The following is a 19,607-nucleotide window of genomic DNA, read 5'->3' on the forward strand; positions in this document are numbered from 1 at the left end:
AACGTTTCACAACATTCAATATTCACATCCTCTCTCTATTCGGAGTCTTAGATGTTTGAATTAAAGTTTGGCCTGTGCCAAGAGAATACAGCCTATGGCTCTCTAACAGACAAAGATAACATCCATTGGCATTTTGAGCAGTAATTTATAGCTGCTTATTAATATAGTGCTTATTTCTTACTGGCTCCAATTATGGATTCAAGACGAGACAAGACAGCAACCACTGAACATGTAGGAATGTTCCTCTGAGTTAGTTCCATCTCTGCAGTTAGAGCACTCTACTAACACTGCTGTGGCTTGGAGTTGGATTCCCATTGGATGAAATATACATGCATGTTCTATCTGCCAAATAGCTTTTATTCAGTGTGTAACGGTTTGGAACGACGCTCAAGCGGGAAGTGGATGTTGTTTCTACCAAAGATCAAAACAGGTGCTGGTACATGATGTCTTTCATGTTGTTTCTACCAAAGATCAAAACAGGTGCTGGTACATGATGTCTTTCATGTTGTTTCTACCAAAGATCAAAACAGGTGCTGGTACATGATGTCTTTCATGTTGTTTCTACCAAAGATCAAAACAGGTGCTGGTACATGATGTCTTTCATGTTGTTTCTACCAAAGATCAAAACAGGTGCTGGTACATGATGTCTTTCCAAATGTCAAAATAATGATTGGGTTTCTTAACAAAAATGTAGATCTATCTGCAAATGCAATCTAGACTATACAACAAATGCGTAGGAATTGACTAATTAATCCATCATAGAAGTTTGAGGACCATTACATCTCTAGGTTTACATCTCTGTAAAATCATTTCAACTGTTTTTAGTGCTGCCAGACTCTCTCCCTAGTGGGGAGAAATGAAAACAAACGTCAACTCAATAAATCAAATTAATTAATTGAAAAACAGGGAAAATGTTTAGTCAAAAACCAATAGTTGAGACCAAGATGTCCAAAATATCCAAAAAATCTATTGTCAAGACGAGACTGAAGAAGACCAAGACACACACACACACACACACACACACACACACACACACACACACACACACACACACACACCAAAGCCCGAATCTGCACTACATCTGCAACACTACTGCACTCTCAGCACTAACACAACAACCCACTTTAAACATGGAAGAGTAAAAGCGGATATGCAGTCGCAGGTGCTCTCATGTGAAGCGATCCCTGGCTGTGTGAAAGGAACGAGAAGAACAAGGGAGAGAGAGACAGAGAGACAGAGAGAGAGACAGAGAGACAGAGAGAGAGAGAGAGACAGAGACAGAGAGACCAAGAGACAGAGAGAGCGACAGAGAGACAGAGAGAGACAGAGAGACCGAGAGACAGAGAGAGAGAGAGAGAGACAGAGAGAGAGACAGAGAGAGAGACAGAGGTGGAGGAGGTTGAATTATGAAGCGCTCCAGCAGCAGATGAGTGGGAGAGAGTGTGCTCTGCTCTCTGAAGTAAGCTGAGAGTCATCATCACTAGGTTCTCTCATGTCTGACTGTCTCTGTCTGGCAGCATGCTCCACTTGCCCTGGACAAATAATGGTGTTGTACTGTAGCCAAAATCTGCTTCTAATGCCTTTATGTGCCATTTTGATTTCTCAATGATTTTTCATGACGCTTTCAGTTGATTGATATTTTGACAGGTTTGTGCTTATTGATGCCTATAATGCCCTTTCCTTTGTTAAGGGAAGTGGTGTCATGGCTGACCAATTTGGGGCCCGTGGGCCAAGTTTGGACCGCATTCCGTTTGTTTTGGCCCGCCATGGATTTGACCCCCTCCAAAACAAAAGTGGCCCATATGACTGTCTTTCAGAGGCTGTGTTGGGCTCATTTTTAAAGCTAGCGTGATACATATACCAATATGAAAATAGACTAGAAGACCTAAGGAATGCAATGTTACCAACTTATATAACAACTATCAAATAGAATACATTTAATGTAATGTAATTTCACATCGCATCAACATTTATTTTTGGCCCATGCCCTCCATCCAGATTAATTTTTGGCCATTCATAGGAAAGAATTTGGGCACCTCTGAGCTAAGCTAATATGCTTTCAGACAAGGTAAGCTAACGCAAAGTTAGAATATAGACCCTTTTCACAGCTGCCATTTTGTGTCTAAAAGTCAGCGTAAACACAGGTGCAACCAACTCACTAATTAGGGCCCCAGCACTGGAACACCTGAATGGATTGGAAGTTGGAAACCCCATTAATGTTTTGGTACACCTGTGTTTATCCTGCGTTTGAGACACAAAATGGCTGCCATGAAAAGAGTCTATTACTTGTTCCCGTTTTGTGTTGTAAAGTAATCAGGCGCATTTCTCACTAAACCTGACCCAGTGATACACAAATGTAAGATGGACATGGTTGTGGACATGGACAGGTTGTATAGTCCTGGAAACCATCTGGAAAGTCCTGGAAAGCACCTGGACATCACCTTATCATTTCCAGCCAAGCAAAAGGTACAGTTGTATTGCTCTGTGCCTATTTAAACCGGGCAACGGCGGGTTCATTGCTAGTAGCTAAAGTCATGTTACCTGGTAGGGGCAGGGGATGTGGTAGTCTCTACACTTCTCCTGGACCCAGGTGGTCTCCCACACAGCTCGGTAGCTGTTCTCATACAGGTAGCAGGACAGAACCGTCAGCAGAGGAACCAGGTAAAGCACGGAGAAGACACCGATACGAATCATGAACTTCACCAGCTTCTCCTGGTTCTCCTTCTCCAGCGGGATCTCCATGCGGACTCGATTCAGCGCCGCGATGCCCGCCAGCAGCAGAGCCACGCCCACCTAGGAGGACATGGAGAGAGGGGCGGGGTTATGGTTTTCAGTCATCGTGGAACCGATGGGAAGGAAAAAGCTGCCAGAGCTGACTGCATGTATCTGTTAGCGATCAAATGTTATGCTTCCAACAAAAGCACAGAACAGAATTATTCACCATTTGAAAAAAAGGAAAAAAAATAAAGAAAAATAAATACGGTAAATATATATATATATATTTTATGTTGTGTATGTACATTGTGAGGTACTGTTTAAGTTGTGTGTCGTGTACAACATTTGCTTACAAAACAGTACAATCTACAATGTTTAGTAACACAAGGGATAGAGACACTGCATGAAATAGGCCACGCCCATCACAGGGGAAAAGCTCCGTTCATTTCCACACACCAGCGGCCATGCCAGGTGGACTCACTTTCAGGACTCGTGACTCGCCTTGGACTTGAGCACTGATGAGTCAGACTCGGAAGTTGGAGATGAGGACTCGGACTTGTTAATTGATAAAGTCAGTTTTTTGGTTTGTTTTTGTATTTTGTAAAAGGCCCTAATAACTTGTCATAATATATTGATAGCTATATTAATACTGTGACATTATTCCATTTCGTGCAAGGGCAGACACATGTGTTCTACCTACATGTGGATTCACACTCATGTTCAGTAACTGCGACTCAGGTAATGGGGACTCGACTGAGACTCTTCTTTGGTGACTCAGACTGGATCTGGAACACTGGGGACTCGAGACTTGACTCGGACTCGAGATAGAGTGACTCATCTACCACGCTGGATAGAGCCTACCAATCATCTTGGCCATGGTCAGAAGATTGATCTGAGGTGAGACCAAAAACATTTGTATCTCTGTTTCACTCTCATGTTCCTCACCACTACGTCCAGGCCCAGCGGGGCGATCAGGAACCAGCGCAGCGCCGTCACGTCGTACAGGCCTACGAAGCAGACGCCGCTGATGCTGTCGCCCTCGATCTTGTTCATGGCCAGCAGGGTGACGGTGAGCGCCCCCGGGAGCCCCCAGGCACAGGCGTGGAACAGCAGGGCCTTCTTCTCTATGGCCTCGCTGCCCCACTTGGGCACGGCGGCCAGGAACCAGGTGATGGTCAGGATGACCCACCAGACGCTGCCGGCCATGGTGAAGAAATACAGCACCATGAAGAGGAGAGTGCAGGCCTGGGGGGAGAGAGAGAGAGAGAGAGGAGGGGAAGGAAGGAAAGAAGGTGGAAGAGGAAGGAATGCTGCATTAACTAAACGGTCTCTTTGTCCAGAACATGATGCCCAGTTTAAAAGTGAGATAGTTTTGTGGTCAATAGCCCTGAAAGTCAGTTACTGAGACAAACAATGATCAATAAAAATTAATTATATCTGTTAATATTTTTTTCTGTTTTTTCACTGTCGACAGTGGGAAAGTAGCAAAAAAAATCCTAGGCACACTGGTCCAACTTCAGATTTTCTCTAGACCTTAATTTCTTGATTTGAAGACTTTTGTGCTCAGTATGATTTACACAGATGATTTACACATCTTGCCCATAATAACTATAATATATCACAAAATCACAAAAAAACAAATCTAAAATGCCAGATGACAAGGGTCTAAAATCACAGAAAATTAGTACAACAATATTTTTCCATACCTTTCCAATAACTTATCACAGCCTGGAAATTACCAAATTAATTTTCCATACATTTCCCACACCTTCCAGAGCTGTGTAGGACCTCTGAGATTCAATGTGGAGTCTGGGGGAATTAACCACTCGACGATCCATGGGTACTCACTCTTATCACGACAATACAAATGATCTTCTTATTTATTAGTTGTTTTTCTTCTTTGTTCTACTAATTGTATCTTCTGTGTCATGTATTGTTGTTGTGTATTGTATTGTATACAGGTAGACTAGCTGGGTGGTCAGGTGTCAGCTAATGGGGATCTGATAAATAAACAAATGTAAATGACAGAACATAACGGGAGCCAAATAACGTTCTGGTCTGCTTACCTTATTATGGGAGCCTTGCGTCACCGTGGACGCCCTGAACCTGCCGGGGATGGCTGCGTTACAGGAAACCCTGTCCTCCAACAGGAAGCCCAGGAAGAAGACCAGGGACACCATCATGTAACACACGGCGTAGAAGATGATGGGCCGCTCCGGGTAGCGGAAGCGCGACACGTCGATGAGGAAGGTGAGGAAGGTGAAGAGCGTGGCCGACAGGCAGACGATGGACACCACCCCGATGAAGTAGCGGGCGAACGCCAGCTCCTCGCGCTTGAAGTACATGTTGGGACAGGGGGGCGAGCAGTCGCGGACGCCCAGGAAGGAGTAGCCGAGGTCGGGGTCGATCTTGAGCTCGCGGGGGCACCAGAAGCCGTAGTCTCGCTGGACGGCGACTGGAGATTCGGTTGTCTCGGAGATAGACAGGAGGTCTGCAGGACGGGGGTAAGACTCGTCACAGTCTGGGAACCTGGGGGAACACAGGTGGAGACAGAGAGCTCTCAGGATTCATCATTATTGATATAAAGAATAGAACAGAGAATTGATTGAGCTAAACAATTCTCCTACAAATTCTCCTATTTCCAGCCACGTCCACCTCCTTAACTCATTGAGTGCCAGCCACTTTTGGAGAACGGACGCTCCCAGTGCCAGAGTTTCAGAGCTTTTTTCAGTGATTTCTCGAGGCCCACAGAATATTATGTGATATTACTATGTAAACAATGAACACGCAAAAAGAATGATGAGACTCTTTTCTATCATCAGCAAAAACAGGTTTATTGATATCATTTTCCGTTCTTTAGTTATCAGCCGGAGAAGATAGCTTGATTTAACAAAAAAGAGCAGTTTTTTTCTAGAAGCTGAGATAATGGCCCTTTTGTGAAATTAAACATTTCAAACACATCACTGACTCTGAAGCTAATTTTCTGATGTAGTCACACCTCAAAAATAATAAATAAATAATTTCCTTCAATAAAACAGTGAAGGCCAGGGAATTTTGTTTGGCAGAATAATATTTTTAGCTGCAACCAGCAGCGCTGGCCCCTGCGTGCGCTGCTGGTTGCAGCTTCTTGCTGATCTTGATTTGCTGCTGGTGGGCATCGGATATTCTGGCTTGCGTTTGCCAACCCTGTCCTGCTGCCTGGGTCTGTCTGGGTCAGTGTTGTGTGCTGCTCTGTGTGCCCCCCCCCCCCCCCGCCCCGCCCCGCCTCAACTGCACACTCCTCCTTATGGGAGGTGGCTCTCTGCTGAGTTTGCTCTGCACTGTGAAGGGTGCGCGTCGGCGACATCCAGCCTTTTCCGCGTGTTTGTCACCGGCTACTACTGTATGCTTCCAGTTGAGAATAATAACGGCTGATCATGCGAATGGGCTGTCGGCGACAGCCTGTCGCAGCGGACATGGAGGAGCTCAATTGTGGGAGCAGATTGGCTGCTGCCTGCTGCAGGCACATCTAACGTTAAAACGCTTCATGCATATCGATGCATACGGATGCGATGCGATTTCCGTTTCCCCAACGACTTATTCTCTGTTTTTCTCTGCCTTTCTGTTAACCTGGAGAGCACTGTCGCCACCTAAGGGTTCTGTAAAATAGGTTATAGACCTCCAATAGCTACAATAGTTGTACAGGAGCTGCGGAAGGCTTTGATCGACGTCCCACCGTCAAAAAACGCATTGGACGTCGAAAGACGTCCGTGGCACTCTACGTCACTATTTAATTGGACGTCGAAAGACGTCCATGGCACTCAATGAGTTAAACAGGGAACGTAACTGGTCATTCAAACAGAATGTTATTTGTGTAGCATATTATTTAAGATTACTTACCATTTAGCTTTACAGCTACTACAAGGTCTCATTTTCTCAACTTTTGAGATAATGCTAGTTGTCTACTATCACTCAACACAGTGTTTGCTAAAGTGTTAGCACGGAACACCAGAGCCAATGATCTGCAGCAGTGGTTCCCAACCTTTTTTGTCTTATGTACCCCTTGAGCTGTTTTTCCATGACAATAGTACCCCTCACTCATGCGTGTTGATGATTACATACAAGTAAATCTATACAAAATATATGTTTCACTGAATTGCCGGTGTTTGGGCTTTTTAGTTGTTGTTTTTTGCCATTATCAGTAGCAGAACAGTGTAGCAGTTGACACTTGCCAGCACACACATCACATTTTAACAATGGGCTCATGAAATGACTTGGAATATATATATATTTATTTATCATTTTGGAAGTACATTGTTTTCCCCAATCATTCCAAGTACCCCCTGCAAGCTGCTCAAGTACCCCTAGGGGTACACGTACCCCTGGTTGGGAATCACTGATCTGCAGTACAGGGACACCTGGATGATTTTTGTGTCTGCGTTGTAATAACTTAACAGGTGAGTTAAGAGGGGCCAGTCTCCAAAAAACTTGGTGTTTTCTTTTAAGCCTCAGTCAGTTCTCTACTTTGTTCTATAGACATTTCCATCACAAAAGTCCACCTTTACCACCTGCCTTGACTACCGCGCAGTGACAAATCAAATCTGAGAGTGACAGTTAAGGGAAAGAAAATGATATATATATATATATATATATATATCATTTATATTTCTCCTCTACCAACCTGTTGCAGTCCATCTCGTCCGGCCAGCTGACACCAAACATCTCCATCAGTTTGTAGCAGTCACTCTTGGCCTGCAAGCAGAGGCGGCGGCAGGGCAGCGTCATGCGGCCGTACTCGGTGCACACCGGCACGTAGAGGGCGCACAGGAACATCCGGAGCTCCGGGGAGCAGTGCAGGTTCACCATGGGGTGGAACGGCTGCAGGGGGAGAGAGAGAGAACAAATCTTTAACCATATGGACCGAAGATTGCATTGAGGTATTTTTAGGCTGAATGGCGATACGCTAGCCTGACATCACCAGACCAATTCACATTTGTGCATCTGCCAGAGAACATAGAACCCAAGCTCACAGATTCGTCAGGTTCCCAGGCTAGCGATGCACAATATCTCAGTATTTTTACCAAGTGGGCTAAATGTTTAGCTAAAAGTCAAAGCTCCATGATATGAGATCAGATGTCACAAGCACTTTGATCAAAACAAGACTTTGATCAAGGACTGGGCAATATGGTCAAAATCAGATATCACAATATTTTTGACCAAATACCTCAATATCGATATTGCAACAGTATTGTAGGGATGACTATTGGTGCTTTCACAAAATATTTACACAATGAGATTTTTGATAAATAATCATCAGTAATGTGGTTATAATGACTAAAGGCCCAATTATACTCAACGTTAAAGACGGAGACGGAGACGGACAGAGCCTTCTGTCCGTACTCTGCGTTCATTTCGTCCGTTTTCTGTCCATCATCTGAAAGCTTACTGATATGCATAAAACGGAGCAAAACTACACACACACTCATGTATTTGACTCTCTACTGCCCACTGGTGGATGTATTGCTTAACATGATACCAACGTGAACGACGTATGGAAATGGAGTATAATTGGGCCTTAAGTGGGTAAAGGCAAATAATAGAACAGGTAGAACAGTCTGGTAAGTTCATAAAGTTACATCACATTACTGTAACGCAGCCTGTAAAACTAGGAAAAGACAACACTTATGCCATATGATGATATTACAATATCCAAAATCGAAGACGATATCTAGTCTCATATCAAAATATCGATATAATATCAATAGATTGCCCAGTCCTAAAAAACACTACAGTCCTATGCCAGGAACTGCAGGGACTTTGAAAGTGGGCCAAACAGGAGCACAAAGAGGCCACTGAAGCATGGAGTCACTTTCTGGAGATGAGTCCATCAAAACAACTCTGGCCCCTTTTCCTAATAATCCCTCTCTCCCCATGTCTCCAACCCCACCACCTCTCCCCCCTCTCCCCATAACCCAGCTCCTCTCTCCCCATGTCTCCAACCCCACCACCTCTCCCCCCTCTCCCTATAACCCAGCTCCTCTCTCCCCATGTCTCCAACCCCACCACCTCTCCCCCCTCTCCCCATAACCCAGCTCCTCTATCCCCATGTCTCCAACCCCACCACCTCTCCCCATAACCCAGCTCCTCTCTCCCCATGTCTCCAACCCCACCACCTCTCCCACCTCTCCCCATAACCCAGCTCCTCTCTCCCCATGTCTCCAACCCCACCACCTCTCCCACCTCTCCCCATAACCCAGCTCCTCTCTCCCCATGTCTCCAACCCCACCACCTCTCCCCCCTCTCCCCCCATAACCCAGCTCCTCTCTCCTCCTTCCCTCCAAGCTCCTCTCTGGCACACTGAACAGATAGGAGGCAGAACATGCCGGGTAGCCCACCCCACACCACTCCAACACACACACACACACACACACACGCACACGCACACGCACACACACACACACACATACAGGCTGGCTGCTGCTGACAGGGTCTTTGTGTTAGAGGGAGGGCCACGCTGTGAATGACTGACACACTGCTATAGTGCACACTGAGACACACACACACACACACACACACACACACACACACACACAGAGCCAAATGTACCGGCGGAAGTATATTATATACACACTAACACATTCTGGTACCAACACATGGCCAGTCTCACACACAAACAAACAAACACACACACGCACGCACACACGTGCAGAGACACACACACACACACACAGACACACACACACACACACACACACACACACGCACGCGCAAAAACAAGACAGCCGAGAGGCGTTGTGAGAGCAGAGCAGGGAGCATCTGTGGGTCATGTCTTTAATATGTAAATCCCCAAGGGAGGGTGTGAGCATGTGAGTGTGTATGAAGCAGAGAGAGAGAGAGAGAGAGAGAGAGAGAGGGGGGATGCATACAAGTGTATGGGACAGTGGTTGCATATATTAGTGTGTACGTGAATTGTGTGTGTACTGTATGTTTGTAATAAAGCCCCCCAGCCCCACCCATGCCAATCACACACACACTCACCAATTGCCCCCTGCCTGTCCTCTCCCCTCGCCTCCCTTCCCCCGCTCTGCCCTTGTCTGTCATGTAGACCTCTGTCCTCAGATTTCAGGGAGGGTGTGTGTGTGTGTGTGTGTGTGTGTGTGTGTGCGCGTGTGTGTGTGTGTGTGTGTGTGTGTGTGTGTGTGTGTGTGTGTGTGTGTGTGTGTGTGTGTGTGTGTGTGCGGGGGTGGGTGTTAGTTAAGCAGGATGCCGTCACCATGGTAAAAACAAGTTGACATATTGAGTCCACCTTCTTACAGGTTATATGGGGGAAATAATACTGTACCTGCCTAACTTCTCCCTTGTGGACAGATTTGATCAGAAAAATAGTAGGAAAGTAGCCTGATATTGTGACGCAACCAATGTAATTCCTGCTGACGTGTGCACCGTGCTCAGACCACACAGCAGCTAGCATGGAGGATACAGCCAGTTTTCTTTGGATTATCTCTTCACCGATGGGGACACATTGTCCACATCATCGGTAATATACTCTTGTTCAAAAATCCTATTGATATAGACTTGCCAATATAGTCTATAAACTATAATACTAATACTACTGAGTCCTGAGCCATTTTCACCAAATCTGATCAAATGAGTGAAGCATAATTACATTATCCAAATATGCATCATCCTTGAGGACCATACAAGTATTAAAAGTACCGTTCATATGGTTTTGTCCAATCAGCTCAATGTATTTTTATTTATGCATTTTGTGATAGTTTAAGCAAACCACACGTTAATATCGAGTAACTTCTCACCAACCCCTACCTCTTTGTGTGTTTTTTATATAAGTTTGTTATGTTGTGTTACTGTCAATGTAACGCCAGAATTTCCCTCCGGGGATCAATAAAAGCACTCTAAATTGTGTCTTATCTGATGTTGAATTCTGGATGACAAAAAGACCAATTACACAGTCTAAAAAGAGAGCCTCATACCTAGCAGCAACGGGGTCAACCACACCTCCCTAAGATAAAAGTGCTTCTCCATTCCTGGCTCAGTGTGAGAACTTTCCTAAACTATGGAGGCTCCTTGCTAAAAGCCTTTAGCCTAAGGTAAGTGCTCTCTGAAAGGACTCTCACAGAATGTTGGCGGATGCGGCCCCAAATGATTTTTTCATGACCCTCGAAATAAAGAGAGTGATGCATCTATTTTGATGGTCTCTACATTGTGATTCTGAGTCCTCTTCTCACAGAGATGAATATAAAACCAGATTAAAAACTCAGGTATACTGTGAAATACAGAGAGATTTATCTGGCTAATCAGCATTTTGTAACTTTGTTTGACAAATGCGTGAATGTAACGGGTGTTCATCATTTATATTTAAAAGTTGCACATAGAGCTTTAATCCAATATTTATGATACAGTGTTCAGCATGAAAACAAACATCTCTCACACATTTCTCCCACAAAGCTGTCGCCTCAGACACATTTCTGGCTCGGAATATGGCAATAAATCATCTGTTTGTCTGTCATTTACATTTGAACAATTCTTCTGCTGTTCTGTGTTTTCCCAACGCAAGTTACATGGTGACACTATTATATATATGTATCGCTCTTTTGACAGCATGTTGCCACCCACACATGTGACGTCTTTATGTAAAAGCATTTTGAATGGGTGTTGGGCTCGGACCGAGAGCGATGGTGAGACAGACAGACAGGCAAGCAGGCGTAGAGTTACTCAGACGGGTAAGTCACTTCCAGGGATCAGGCACTTTCAGTGAGCAGCACACGGGCTGTGACAAGATTGATCCGAGTCTTAACTCAAAGCAGGGGCAATTCATATTTCCTCCATGACGCAGACGAGCAATTTAGACTACTTACACGGCTGTCATAACAGAGATCAATCAAGCAGTCGATGGTGTAATTTCTGGACAAATGGAGTCATCACGTTTCATTAGACGCCACTGTACCAAGACACAATAACACACAGCAGCGCTCATACAGCATGTGATGATGAGCCCTACAGATCCATGAAGCAGAAACACAACGGCAATGAGACACATCCACCTCCGAAAAGGCTCTGTTACTCCAGAGTGATGATGACATCAATCTAGCGCCATATCAAATCTGCTTGATTTTTTTATTTTTTATTAAAGGGTTAGGATCTTTTTTTTTTTTTGATGACTTGTCTGTCTGAAAGCCTCTTCGACATGTTTCTCAAAGTGAAAACCAAGTTGTGAGGAGCAGTAAGATTCCCACGCGAGACTGATCCCCCTCTCAAAACACCCCAATCAAAAATGTCATTATTTCTCTAGGTCTATTTTACAATTATGAAATCATTCAGGTTACTACAATAATTAGGTCTACTTCTTATTTTGATAATTAGGCCTACTTTTACCAATTTCAGCCAAATTATGGAAAATCCTGCAATATTCCATGTTTTACAGTTGATTCCATTTTTATGACCAGATTCCATGATTCCGTCCGTTTGTTGTGTTTTGCAGAAATCATATGGCCCTAGATCAATCTCGTGATGATCCTTTCCATTTCAAATAAAACTCTTCTTATGGTGTAGGAAGCCACGCCTGCTCCCATTGATAGTACAATCTGTTCCAAATTAAATCAAGTGTCACATGACTTTTTCCTTGTCATTGCTTGGCCTTGAAACATCTGAATAAGCCTTAAGCAGACACCATTAAGGGACTGGAAAATGGGGTGAAAGAAGCGGCCCATGAAGAGGACAGTGGAGCATGTTATTGGACATCATTTCATGTCTATGAAAAACTCTGGCTCCTTTCCTAAACATCCCTACCTTCACCGCAGCCTGCTGGCTGGCCCTGCCCAACCGAGGCCGGAGTCGCTGGCAGCGTGCGGTCATGTGACATCATCAGTGTGCGGTCATGTGACATCATCAGTGTGCGGTCCTGTGACATCATCAGGGGTGCCCTGTCACCACCCAGACATGATCTAATGCAGCTAAAGTGAGCCTGCCCTGCACCCACTCCATTTCCACTCCCACAGGCCACCTAGACACGCTATGCCACGCACTGTACCATACTGTACTATGCTGATATGCTATGGGAAAAGGGGGAATATGTAGGCTGCAAGCCTAACCCTAACCCTAAAAAAAATAGCTTCCTGTTCCATTCCACCCTCTCTGCCGTCTTCCTTAGCTCCGCTCATCCACCATTTGCATCACGACCACACCATCAGTGATGATCAGCCTGTGAGTCAGTGTGCTGCTGGGACATATGGTTAGACACAGCTTTATCCACATTGCAGCCCAAACAACTAGAAGGCCAACATCTTGAAGCCCTGCGGAGCCAATACACACACACACACACGCACACATGCACGCACACACACACACACACACACACACGCACACACCATGAGGATTACTAGTTGTTAATATGGCCACACTGGAGACAGCTGGTTTAGTGGTGGTGGGCTGGATGAGGGGTTTTCCGTGGTGTTTTGACCGTGTGAGGAGATTGAAGCGTGTAACACACAGCTCTGTCAGTGCTGCAGAGTGTGTAACACACAGCTCTGTCAGTGCTGCAGGCCTGAGGGGGGTATGCTAATGCTAATGTCATTTCAGCTCCCATCCCGCTGCTAAACTCATTATGTATTCATGAGAGTTTGTTAGGGGAATTTTTGATCTCTGGAAATGTGGAATAATATGCCTCTCTGGAAATAGCAGGGCTCACACACAGTCAGACACAGCGGTTAGCACGACAAAAAGCCAGTGGATTTGGGGCTCCTAGAGAAGGCCAATTGAACGGGGTAAATTAAGTTATTATAACTGCTATTTTGTTGTGGGATTATGACACTTTGTCAACACTGCTTTGTACAGAAAGTCGGTTTTGGAAAAGTCATGGAGGGACAAGTTGAAAGCGGAGATAAGTCAATTCTACAATTCTAAATTGACATCAATGGAGGGTGCTAGACCTTTCTGGTGTGTGTGTGTGCATGTGTGTGTGTGTGTGTGTGTGTGTGTGTGTGTGTGTGTGTGTGTGTGTGCGTGTGTGTGTGTGACCCGTGAGTGTGCATGTGCGCCCGTGCGTGCAAAAGAAGCATAAATAGTCGGCCTAGTTGGTACTCTAATCTGTTCCATCCATCCAAGTCAGTAGTTTTCCATCTTGGTCCTTGGCGTTCAGAGTGCTGCTGGTTGTCTCTCCTACCAGGTAGTTAATTGAAGTTAATTACGTTCCACTGGCATCCCAGGTGTCAAATTGTCCCTGATAGGATGGCTAGAATGAAAAGCAGCAGTTCCTGAGGACCAGGATTGAAAACCACTCGTCTAAATTAATGTTAAAGAATACTAATTCAAATCAAAAGCAAACTAGGGAATATTAACTGGAAAGGATTACACTATTATATCACCATCATGCAGTTCAATGCAATGAACTTATATTCGATTATGTAATTTTGCTGCAAAATCACATTCACAGAAATTAATTGCATGCATATAATTTCTGACGGGTAAAAACCTTGTATCGCCAAAAGGTCAACTTTGAGGAACTAATAAAAGCAACCTTGACCTTAGCTTGACCACTAGCTTTTGAAAGAGTTTCATAAACCCAAGAGGTCGGAAAATCTTCTCAACCCATAGTTAAAACATGAAAATCACGAAAATTGTGGTTTTAAGATGACAAGAGTGATATAGCAGATATTTTTATCCAACAATATTAAAACGAGTCCTTATAATTATTATTGATATTAAATGTGTCCATCGCCCTATATGTGTATCCAGCTGTGTCCTTATGTGGCTTCCTAATTCTAAAGTAATTCTAAAGTAATTCGTTTTTTTATGAAAGCCTCGTCGCTGACTCAGCCAAAGATACGGTGACGGATGATTCACTCACAAAGAAGCCCGTTGCGGCCAACTGCTCTGCAGTGATTTGCTCTTTTCTAAATACCTTGCAGTCACCTCTCTTCCCATTAACCCCCTCCCTCCTAAAGCTCCCTCCTCCTCTCCCCTTCTCCACTCCTTTCTCCTCTGCTGCCATCAGACCCATTCTCTGAATTTCCAAGCTCAGCACCATGGAGACGGACGAGTGGTGCATCAGCAGGGAGGAGGAGGAGGAGGAGGAAGAAGACGAGGAAGAGGGAGGAGAGCGAGCGTTCCAGGAGGTCAGGGTGCGGGGCGGAGGGGACCACCTCCCGGGAGGCAAGAAAGCCCCCGCTCCCTTTGTTAACGCAGCACAATTGGGACCGTTTCCTGGGCAACCGGTGAGGCCCGCGTGGGGGGAGGGGGAGGACAAAAGAGATGAGAGCGGGTGGGGGGAGAGAGAGAGAGGGATGGGTCGACCGAGTCAGCCGTGTCATTCACCGCCAAGAAGTGTTTGAAAACCTTGTGCACTGACAGTGTGTAACATACACACACACAACACCACACTACACACACACAACACCACACGCACACACAGTGCTTGTTGTCAACCGAGGACTCACTCTCTGCTTCTCATTCACTCCGGAGCCAATAAACATGCTGTTGGACATTAAATAAAACAACAGGCTCTTTTATAGGCCGGGTCACGCTGGGTAGGGTTTATCAGACCGTGTGTGCGTGTGCATGTGTGTGTGTGTGTGTGCGTGTGTGTGTGTGTGTGTGTGTTTAGCTAGGATACATCCTTACATGCTGACAAAATAAGCATGTTAAGTGTTTTCGGTCCAAAATAAGCTTGTTAAATAGTGTGTTCTTGGTCCAAAATAAGCATGTTAAATAAGTGTGTTCTTGGTCCAAAATAAGCATGTTAAATAAGTGTGTTCTTGGTCCAAAATAAGCACGTTTTAAATAGTGTGTTCTTGGTCCAAAATAAGCACGTTAAATAGTGTGTTCTTGGTCCAAAATAAGCACGTTAAATAGTGTGTTTTCGGTCCAAAATAAGCACGTTAAATAGTATTTTCGGTCCAAAATAACCACGTCAAATAGTGTTTTCGGTCCAAAATAAGCACGTTAAATAGTGTGTTTCTGGTCCAAAATAAGCATGTTAATAGTGTGTTTTCGGTCCAAAATAAGCACGTTAAATAGTGTGTTTCTGGTCCAAAATAAGCACGTTAAATAGTGTGTTTCTGGTCCAAAATAAGCATGTTAAATAGTGTGTTTTCGGTACACTGACTGACTGCACACATTTTTACTGAGTGCCAGCTGTCACTGACCTAGGTCAGCATCTTACACACCCCGACATACACACACACACACACACACACACACACACACACACACACCCACACACACACACACATACAGACACACACCTTAGCTCTTTGATTGTATTTTTTTTAACACATCCGTTCACAGTGCATGGGTGTGGCTGCCAGGCTATTCTACACAACGGCTGTAACGCGACACGCTTTATCTGGACACATCGTAAACCTGAGACAAGCGTCTGCTTTAATGAGCTGAAAGGAGCAGGAAGTCAGTGTAAGTGGGGCTCTGCAGATTAAAACACAGAGTGTGGATTCAGGCTTTGTGTGAGTGCAAACCCTCCATACAGTCCACAATACAGAACATGAGAAATGCCATACAGAGAATCCAGGCAAGGGATCAAGAGAGGATTAAGAGAAGACTCAGAAATACTTTTCACTGTGGTCGCACAGTCGCACTGGCTGTCGGCCGAAATAGTCTTCTTTGATTTCCACAACAGGGACTATTAGGAAAGTGAAGGCTCATTTGTTATCTGTGTCACTTGAGCCTCCCTCCAGACAACACAACATTTATGTGACTCACTCTGTTATCATCTTAGCTGCTGCTGATGTGTTGGCTAGGCTAACTGCTCCATGTAAACAAACCTCCTCATCCATCTTTATTTCATTAACACTTTCCGTTGGCCTTAAAGTCGAACTGAACCCGTTCGTCGCGTGCGTCTGAGTCCGTTTCAGACTGAAAACTTAATTTGTCTGAGATGACAGGTTGAGAGGCGGGTCATAGTATCATGTCGATGATTTTATTTGACAATTCTGGGGACTGGATTGGGCTTTGGCCAATCCTGGCGTGTTCCGCCTGCAAATCGAGTGGGATTCAGCGTGTTGTGGCGCTCCCCTCGGGAAGAGCCTGCTGACGCAAGGTTAGTGACTGAGTGGAGCTCAGCGAGCCGCAGGCAGCCAGCTGCCTTCGTGTTGCCGAGCGGAGAGTGCAGCACGTCGGCCTGGAATCTCCGAGGTGCAACCCCTGACAACCAAGCTCTCAGAGGCGTACGCCATTATCGCTATAAATGTAAATAATATTCCTGGAATGCGCGTTTTAACAAGCCAGTTACATTTCTTTGCATTCTTAGACATTACCGTTTTTGTTTTTTGTTCATGTTTCATACAATTGGCCAAGTTAGTAGTTAGTTTATGGGATAGGAATTCTGCCAGATGACAGGCACTAGGCGCCATTTTCTCTTTCTTTTGGAAGAGAAGATGATCCTGAAATGAAGATTTGATTGACAGCTGCCATGTCGTGATATGATTGGTTGAAATGGGGTAGAAATTTGATAGTACTAGTAGGTGACGTCAGCAAACTGTATATTACTGTTATCAATGAAATCTTGAAAAATGAACTTTTGATGTGAAAAACGAACGAAATTAGATTGTTGTGATTTTTTTTGGCATACATTATTAAATAGGTGTACTTGCATATCCAGGTATTTGAACTAAAAGAAAAGAAAAGTCATTTTTGGGTTCAGCACGACTTTAAGCGTGGTGCCTGCCCCCTGCTGTAGGAAAGCGGTCATGCGATACGGCTTCTCACGACTTTTAGCCGGACAGGCACAGACCGTCTCTGAAATCACCTCCACAATTCAGCCTCTCCATCTCTGAAAAAGTCCTGAGAAGTTTGCGAGGAAGTGAGACAGAAGTCACTCATTTTCCTGTTAAAGTGGAGCTGAAATGAAAAATGACTTTTTAACTATTTCAGATCACATCTCTGGTTAGACAGTGCACTTATTTAACAATGTATGCCAAAAAAAATCACAAAAATCCAAATTCTTTGGTTTCTTCCATCAAAAGTCAACCATGTTGAGTTAATTCACAATGATATCTACAGTGTGCCGACGTCCGGTACTATCAAATTCCAAGCCGAATTTCAACCAATAATATCATGACATGACAGCTGTCAATCAATCTTCATGGCTGGGAGAAAATTCTGTGCAGGCAACATGGCTGCCTAGTGCCTACATGGGCAGACTTTTCTAGCCCATAAATGTTAATATACTTGGCCAATAAGTATAAACATACAAAATAAAACTAAGGGTAATGCCTTCATTTAATGTAGAATGCAAAGGACATATAAACTGGCTCGTTAACCCACATTCCAGGCTCGTTAACTTGCATTCCAGGAATATTGTTTTTTTTACGACCGTTCGTTGGATGCTTCAAGGCGTGCACTCTGCCTCGGCTTGGAAATGGCTATCTGCCCGGAGGCAGCTGACCATCGGTTCTCTGCTCTGGTGCTGGCCGCAGTGAGCCAGCCAGCGAGCATGCAGTGCACTAGGGATGGGCATTTCTAGCAAAAACACTATTCGAAATTCGCTGGCCAAATTCGAATTTAATTCGAATTTCGGAGAAAAAAAAAAAATGTAAAAAAAAAAAAAAAATTTTTTTTTTTTTTTTTTTTACATTTTTAATTTTTTTTACATTGACATTTTCGAAAATAAAAAACAGTTTTGACAATCATGAGTGGTTGTGGTTCATTAAATATTTAGTAGGCTCAGGTCTGAGTGCCAAAGGGGTGCCAAAGTCACCCCCTCTCCCTCTTCATGGGATTTCATCCGCCATTCATTTTTCCATAAACCTTGCTTAAAATGCTTATAGCGATTTGACTATACTTAGAATCAGGGGAGACAATGCAACATTTCACTCAAAAAAAAAAAAATTTTTTTTTTTTTTTTTTTTCGAATTTCGAATTTCAATAATAAAAGTCGACCTTGATAATAACAACGATTATTCGAAAATTCGAAATTCGATGCCCATCCCTACAGTGCACAGCACTGTATTGACATTATATTGTGTTTGTATCATAGTATTGTTGAAACGTGACTGGTACTAGGTAGGTTTTAGATTTGTCCGGTAAAATACATTATTTAGCGGTAAGGAGTGCGGACTGCTCTCTCGCGCTGCTCCGAGGCACAGATCACTTGCCTGCAGGCTGCAGCAGTCAGTCAACTCTATCCCAGTCCTCATCCCACTTTCCAACGCTCAAATCAAACTCCTTCACACACTATGAGGCCATTTACACCTGGCTTTAACATGCCTTTTCTGTGATCAGATTGCAAACAGATTGTGTTTTTTATCACTTGAAAGTACAGGTGTAAACACCCCCAAAACGCATTGAAGAAGGATTGCAATCTGATCGGCCAAACCACCTCCGGAGGTGGTCAGGGATGCATTGTGTACACAAGTGCAAATGCAATGTGTCCTCTCAATTGCAATCTGATGGCAGAAAACACATGTTAACGCCAGGTGTAAATGGCCTCTTTGTCCTGCCTCTCTAACCTGTTTCACTGGGAATACGTCACGATAAGAATCACATATCCTTAAAAATGCCATTTCAGCTCGACTTTAACGTGTATTTTTGATTGTTATTACAAGATATCAATGTCCAATATTAAGATAGTGGGATAGTAGCAAAACAGAATAGAGAACACTCATGTATATCCAGCAGGGGAAGACGTAACCACTCGACTATCTCCAGGAAAGAAAAGCAGCCTTGATGTATATCCCAATAGCACTTTCTCCATGCCAAATTCTGACAGTCCTTATCAACTTCATTGATTTCTTGTGACGATCCTAAACTGCTTTGCATTCATTGGTTCGTTGCAGGACACATCTAAAAAAAAAGAGACAGGTGTTCCCTGCCTATCTAACTCAAAGGTGCACCACCTTTGTATTATTAGCTGCCAACTTTGTTGAAAATTGAAATTGTTGAAA

At 44.2% G+C, this 19,607-nt stretch overlaps 1 protein-coding gene across 2 annotated transcripts in view; it reads right to left on the bottom strand.

Annotated features, from left to right (window-relative positions):
• fzd3a (frizzled class receptor 3a) overlaps positions 1-19,607 on the bottom strand; it is a gene marked incomplete at both ends in the record, with an annotated part of 32,073 nt that overhangs the window by 8,598 nt on the left and 3,868 nt on the right. For both annotated transcript variants that reach the window (XM_083643546.1, XM_083643545.1), the window contains 4 exons: positions 2,542-2,793; positions 3,661-3,960; positions 4,782-5,244; positions 7,376-7,572. In XM_083643546.1, the coding sequence (XP_083499672.1) occupies positions 2,542-2,793; positions 3,661-3,960; positions 4,782-5,244; positions 7,376-7,572 (1,212 nt within the window). The remainder of the gene's footprint in view (positions 1-2,541; positions 2,794-3,660; positions 3,961-4,781; positions 5,245-7,375; positions 7,573-19,607) is intronic.

Source organism: Poromitra crassiceps (assembly GCF_964638095.1).
Source record: "Poromitra crassiceps genome assembly, chromosome: 9".
Lineage (NCBI taxonomy): Eukaryota > Metazoa > Chordata > Actinopteri > Beryciformes > Melamphaidae > Poromitra > Poromitra crassiceps.